At 38.2% G+C, this 7500-nt stretch overlaps 1 protein-coding gene across 1 annotated transcript in view; it reads left to right on the top strand.

Moving 5' to 3' along the window:
- Positions 1–6712: 6712 nt before the first annotated feature.
- LOC140927169 (uncharacterized) overlaps positions 6713–7500 on the top strand; it is a 2649-nt gene continuing 1861 nt past the window's right edge. The window contains exon 1 of the mRNA XM_073376816.1: positions 6713–7218. Coding sequence (XP_073232917.1) covers positions 6919–7218 — 300 coding nt within the window. The 5' untranslated portion in view covers positions 6713–6918. The remainder of the gene's footprint in view (positions 7219–7500) is intronic.

Here is a 7500-nt window from a genome sequence, read left to right as displayed (position 1 = left end):
CGATGTGTAATCTTAAAAAGCGTTTGATACGCTCGGCATTTTGAGTACTCCTGCAAGCGATGTTTATGAACGCCTGAAAACAAACGGCAAAGCGATGAAAATTACACTTTTGAGACTACCAACAATCAATAAAGAAATATAATTCCGTAGAACATTTACAGAGACAACAGTTTTCATTCACGAAAACAAATGAGTATTTAAGTGTCTCTAAGAATCCTCAAGTCTTTACTAGTAAGCTTGAAGATTAAGTTTATGTTTTAAGCCGCCGGTTTCCCGGTGTTTGCTTTTTTTGAAGATGAACTCACGACAAGAAAATCGCTCAAAGCTTTCTTTCTACAGCCAAAATTATAACAAAATATTCTTCGGAAAGTTTTTTCTTTCTATTTACGGTGAATTAATATCGACTAAAGGCTTTTTAAAGTTTTGTAAGCTCAAGCTTATATCAAACCTCATACTAAGTCAGATCAGTGTCTCAGTCAAATCTTAATACAAACGTGCATAAAATAGCTTCATAAACTGCGCCGCTGGACTTCATGAAATTAGATTTAAATACAATAATTACTCAGGCTTACCATATTTCGAGATGCAGCTCCTGAAAGCTATCAAGTAAGGCAAAGATCGCTTGAACCTTTATAATTCTCGTACGCATCCAGCAAGGTGAAAAACAAAAACAATGCCATCCGAAATCGGATTATCGGCTTTGACAAGCGACGCATTTCTCAACCAAAAACCCAATAAACAAACCAGCCATGAATAAGAGGACACTCTTGATAGCAGCTGTATTTCATTTTTTACATCCAGTGGAAAAAGACAGTTAAAAACATCACAAGTTAACTCAGAACTCTGTCAGCTTCAGCTGTCAAAGTAAACAACTGTCAAGATGCTGCATAAATTTTACGCATGAACTCACCTGTCAAATTTTAACCAATCAGAGCATAAAAATTGGACGTGCAGCGTGACTAACACGTGACCATGGTTAGAAAAGGTCTCACCCGCCTGTATTTTAAAAAAACTGGCTGAATTTTTGCGTCTGAGGTCAGTTTGAAATCAAAATCGTAATAGTCCGGGGCGATACTGACATAAACACAGCATATTTGATATGAATTTTAAAAAAAAAGTAAACGTGAGCCTGCGATCATTTGAAAACGAATAAATTGTCAGCGGATAACTTCAAAAAAATACGCGACCTAGGTGGGTCGACACCTGAGCCCGCAATAAGGTCAGTTGATACTGGTCAGCGGATACCCTGTTTTGACAGCTGTCAATTGATGACAACATTGATGTGCAATCAGCTTTCTCCTGGGCTCCCAAAGAAGCTAGAAAGTGTGAGAGTTAACATTGGTATGCCTGTGGTGCGGACGGACGGGCAGCGGCCGGGCGGGCTGGCGGTGTACGGTCACGTGATAACCAAATTTTCTGGGATGGGTAGATTTACTTACCCATGGTGCTCCGCAGGCGCGCTTCGCGCGCCAGAGCTCCGCTACTAATAAGAGACTTCCCCGAAGACGGAGTTTTCTTCAGTGTTTTGCAGAAACGTTGCTTTGTTACATCTTCGCGTTTTGTTATTACCATTTAACTGTTTTGTTGCAAAATATACATACTACACTTGCTGAAAATGGTGAAAATTTCATAAGCGCCAACCTCGAATAAGCGCCCCACTCTCAAGGTCCAAAAATTTAATAAGCGCCCAGGGCGGTTAATCGAATAAATACGGTAAATTTTGTTCTTTTAAGTAACTGGGCGACTTGGGATAATCGCGAAATAGATAGAAAGGATGCGAAGTCTATTTTTCAACGACGTTTTCATGGAAGTCGCCGGTAAGTATCGGATTGTAAGGTCCCTAATATCAATAGGTGACGTCAGCATAAGTCATATCGCGATAGGAGGGATCCAAAATCGATAACGTGGTTTCCTTTTTTTGTGTTCCGAAGTGGGTAAGAGTAAAAGGGAAGAGGAAGGTGGTTAACAATTCAAGAACCTACAAACAACAATAATGAGTTTGTGCTTAGCCTCTCTTGCATGGCTTCTAGTGTTATTAACCCATATAGATCTCGAGGGCCGTACGAAGTCATTCGCGTGGCCTGTCTATACCAACTACGCGACAGACAAGCCACGCAAACGACTTCGTAAACGCTAAAGCCATATGCAAGAGAGAAACCTCTGCTCGCAGTGTACGAGCAGGCTCACTCGTGCGACACAAGTGAGCCTGCGTATAGGTGAGTTTGTGCTCTAATCAGTATTCTTGCACTTTAACTGCTTATCTCACGGGTTCTTTAAAACTATGACGAGGGAAATATATCTTGCACTAATTGAAGTAAGCCCACTAACTAACAATAAATATAATAAAATATATATTAACACACTCTTGAAGAAATGTGTGCCGGCAAGTACATTAAATAATACTTATAAATAAAATGTACATTGTATGATATGACTGATAATTTGCACTGATACAAAACATGCAAAATTTTTTTATCATGTGGCTGCCTAATTCTACTTTCTAATAACTTAGCTAGCGGCGATGTATTTGAATTGAAATGAAGTTGCTGTATTAATGATTTATATTTACGAGTTATGATTTGTGCGGTATTTTAGTGGGTATTCGGACGACTTATGATCAGCCTCGTTTCCATGCAGTGAAAGATGCAGCGGTCAACAGCTCCAACAAAATCCAGTTTTTTGACATGTTGCCATGCTGGGATTTTTGGGGACTCTTGATATGTTATTAAGCAATAAATTCTGAGTCTAAAACCGTTGAGATTTCTTTTGTGGGAATTTGCTCCGGGTTGACCTTATTTTCCGCGTAAAATGACTGAACTACTATAAATGATTGAATATATACGTTAGCAATGTGACCACAATGCTTCTGTTAGCTATTTTTTGAGCTTAAGCTTAGAGAAGCATTTTCTTCCTCCAGCTCCTGAAAAAGTAAAATAAAAAAATAATAATAAGAGAATGCACGAAATAAAAATAAGCTTCATTTCAGAAACCTTTTTGAATTACCGTAATATTTTGGTACATCTGGCAGTTTGCAGATGTAGATTTAAAGACAGTGAAGATAATTAACAGTTCTTCACTGCAATAATAAACTTAAGGGACGAGAGTTCCACAATTTTGGAAAAGCTGAGATGAAATTATAACTAAGTAGTCTCAGTCAAAGTAGCAGGCAGATTTTGAGTTCATAGACACATAGAATGACACTAACTTTCAGTTTTTTCTTCAACTGAAGTATTTCAATTTCATGCTTTATTGTGTCAATCTAAAAAACAACAACAAAAAACAAAACAAAACATGATTAATACGCATGATTTCACAATATGGTATGGCCATTGAAAACATTGGTCCAGTTCTTCTTTCTTTATTTAATTTTCAAGTGCATTTTCTGTGGTCAGAAACAAAGTTGAGATCAATAAATATGCAAAAATCGACAAGGACAATAATCAGCCTTCTTGATGAAACAAGCTTGGTCAATATAAAGAATTATTACATGGCCAAGAGAACTTTCTTACAGCACCAAAGTAGGAGATTCCAGGTGGGCAAGATAGGCAGGGCCCATCTTTCCTGCTTGAATAGCCAATGAGAACACAACATTTACTTGAATCACCTTGCCAGCCATATACATTGTAATAGTCAACAAAATAAACTTTGCCTTTGGTGAATAGTAACTATTCTGCATACCTTGGATTTAAGTAAATCTCTATGCTTTAAAAGGTTTTTCTCCTATAAGAAGAGGAAAAACAAAACAAAAAGCACAATCAATTAATGTTTATGCATAAAAATTCAGGAAGCCATTGTGGAGGCATGTGTGGTTGAGCAGTTAACAAACCCAAACTCCAGATCTGGAGATCTGGGGTTCAAGCCTCACCTGTAGTGTTGCTTCCTTAGACAAGGAACAATCCACTTTGTCTCTCTTCACCAAGGTGTATAAATGGGTACCAGGGACATACTGTTGGGGGGTAACCCTGTGATGGACGTATTCCATCCAGGGGGGAGTAGCAAATCCTAGGCATGCTTCATGCTAAGGAAACGAAGATAAACTTAGGCTCTTTGGGCCTTTGGCTTGTATTACATGTACCTTGTGTTACCTTTAAATTTTGCTTATAGTTTTTTCATCCTACATGTAGGTAAAACTCAGATGTTTGGTTACAGAGTAAAACATCTTAACCAGAATTCCCAGAGGGGATGGGTGAGGGTAGGAGCTAAATATTTTCTGGAATAACTTAGCCCACATGCAAAAATTTGGAGCCCTTCAAATCCAGCATTGTAAGATTAGCACATTCAGAGAATATGGTGCAAGCAAGCCACACAATGGCAGTTTTTAAAAGCACTATTCCTGCAAGCACACAACACCACTATGAGAACAATTAAGAAACTTTTTCAACAGACATTTTGGTTTCATTTGAAAATTGAAGAATTAGTACAATTCAGTCCATTCTTTAATGGTCGGTTACAATCTTGCTTTAAAGATCTGACCAAAGTTCCAGAAGGGGACAAAAGCTTGCACTGGCTCTGTTTTGTGATTATGCAGCAACTTGTAGTTTTGAAAAAATATATATATTCTGCATGATTTACAACTTTTAAATACAAACTATCTTCAGTACCTTTAATGCCTCTCTTTCATCATCAATGGTAACTGGGAAAAATCTCTGAAAAACAAAAACTCAGACTCAGTTTAGGATTCTATGATTTACCCGATACACAGCTACATGTAGTAATAAAACAACAAATATGGCCATTTTTTCATTTTCTTTCACTTTTTTACATTGCTTTTGTCCTGAAGTTAAAAGTTATATTAAAGTAAAGTAAAGTAAAGTGGACCTTTATTGAATCTCCCAGTCGGGGTTTTTCAGACCCAATGTACATAAGCATATGAATAATTCATATTAAGGTTAAATGTCTAAACGTTAAAATTATAATGATAGATAAAAACTAGCTGACAAGAAATGATTCAAAAAGGAAATTCTCTAAGTTTCTTTTTGAAAGTATGCAGGCTGTCTGTAGCACAGGCGGCCCAAACTCATTACATGAACGCGGACGTGACTCTTGCTTGCGAGCGGTGTTGTGTTACAAACGGTTATTTACAAAGGCTTGTATGGGATCGATCGGTTTTTCTTAAAAGAGATAAAAAATGTTATGTTTTTAAATAAAATCGACGTACCTTATTGCCTTGTTGTATTCTTTGTTGTTTACCAGCGTCTCAGGCCGTTTTGAAGCGTTTTCGGCGAGTTAGCGCTATTTTGGTGTTCCACTGCCGAAAACGCTTCAAAACGGCCTGAGACGCGGGTAAACAACAAAGAATACAACAAGGCAATAAGGTACGTCGATTTTATTTAAAAACATAACATTTTTTATCTCTTTTAAGAAAAACCGATCGATCCCATACAAGCCTTTGTAAATAACCGTTTGTAACACAACACCGCTCGCAAGCAAGAGTCACGTCCGCGTTCATGTAATGAGTTTGGGCCGCCTGTGTCTGTAGTAGTAATTGCACGTGGCAATGAGTTCCAGAGTTTAATTGCTCTATGTATAAAAAAAAGGTTGCTGCACCTGCAGCTGATTGATAAGCTGGAATATATTATGGCATAGTTGTCAAAATTTGGTTCTGCAGATGCCATTCATATCATGTTGAATTCAGTTCTTCATTAACTTGTTGGTATTTTTTTGCTCAAATGACTGAACTTACTTTCTCAAAGTCATTAAGCTGGTCCTGTTTTTCCTCAATCATCTTCAATAATTTTGGCTTTTCTTTCTCCCATTCAGATTCACCCATATTCACTGAACTGTAAGTACAAATTAAAAAAACAAAAACAAAAACAAAACAAAACAATGTAATTATATCTACAAACTTTCATACCTTAGGCATGAGTCTCAAGTTTGTCTTATGCCAACTAACACCTGCAAATCACACTTAAAGCAGGGCCTTATAATGAGGTGTCAACAAATTTGTTAACAGGTTGACAGACCTATAACTGGAGGGATTGGGGAAGCTTGGAAGTGGCAGGTGGCAGTTATTTTTATTAATGCAAATACTGTGTATGCCTATTGTAAGTAAAAGACACATGGCTACAAAGCTAAGCAACTCCCGTATAATTGTGTAGGTTAATACAGTAATCCTCATCATCAGATAGTCACAAGGTTTACCAAGCAGCTCAACCAAGTGTTGGTCAGGCCTTGTGATGATTTGATGATAAGGATTAGCCTGACGCTCAGACATATCTTCGAGTCGCATACTCCCTCATGAGACGTAGTCTCTGGTGGGGCTCAAGGGTATGTCTGGTAAAATTCAGGCTAGATAAGGATTCTTTCCAATGACTTCTGCTTGACCCCATGAAGGGCTGCCCAGTAATAGGGATAAATCATTCACAAAAATTACCGGAAAAATTCAAACTTTCAAACTTTTCACTGCTAGAACGGAAGAGGAGACGTCAATATGCCCTTCCCCGCTCCAGCTGGGTTAAAAGCACAAAATTTATTTATCCATGTCTACCCGTTCTCTCTTCTAATTGTGACCAAATTAAAAGATATCCTGGGTAAAAGCTGTACATTGCAGAAAAGCAAAACTCACCTTGACTTGCCTAAAATTCTTTGCAGGCAGGAGAACTACTGCCTCTTACATGAGGTACCTACGGCCTTGCAATACATGCACCGCTGATTCAATGCAGGCGTCAAAAGCCTTTTACCCTGGGGTAGCCCCTGGGGTGGAGGGGGCGGTTGTTTTGGAGTGTCAATTGAGCGTGTCACAAGTCTCGACTTAACTGTATTTTGTTTGTTGTTTGTGCGATGTGGAGCGTAAACGATATTAAAAGGGAGGTTTACAAGTAATAAACAGCTCAGCTGTTGGTACTGCGACAAATCAGAAGAAGCAAGGACTATTTCTCGCCTTTTGTTTAGCCGGAGTTTCATAATTTAGCAACGAACATGGCGGAAAACGATTTGTCAAGCGCATTTCGACTCGCTGATCCAACAGACAAGGAGCAATTCTTTTCTCGTCTTAGAAAGTTGGATGTCAACAACGAAATTGAACTAGCGGCCTTTCTGAACGATTACAAGTACCGAAAACTGGTTGTGTCTGGTTTTAACCGCGATCTTGTCATAGTTGGCCGAAATGAATCGACTGTCTTCGATGATTTTACATTGCAAGTGTGGAAGAAGTATTACATAGAGGAGGATGTTGTTCAGATCGGTGTTTTACAGAGCAGCCTATCTTTCCCGGTAGAGGTCAGTGGGTTTTGTGTAAAGTTTCTTTGATTTTGTACTGTGTATGCATGCAGCAAATCATACCATGTTTTTTTGCTTCTAAATCGCAGAAATTACAGTGCAGTCCGAAAAGGTTCTTATAAATTTATTTCGCTTTATTATCTATGTTCTTTTATTAAAGTTGGTCATCAATCATTCTTAGTACAGTGTTGATGGCTTATCATGGGTGGTAAGACTAGATGATGTGTTTACGTACATGGAAGCTTTGCTGAATATTAGGTTACAAAATTTATATGGTGCTAG

This window comes from Porites lutea, chromosome 2 (genome assembly GCF_958299795.1).
Source record: "Porites lutea chromosome 2, jaPorLute2.1, whole genome shotgun sequence".
Taxonomy (NCBI): domain Eukaryota; kingdom Metazoa; phylum Cnidaria; class Anthozoa; order Scleractinia; family Poritidae; genus Porites; species Porites lutea.
The sequence above is the reverse complement of the archived record's forward strand: the minus strand, read 5'-3'. Positions and strand labels throughout refer to the sequence as shown.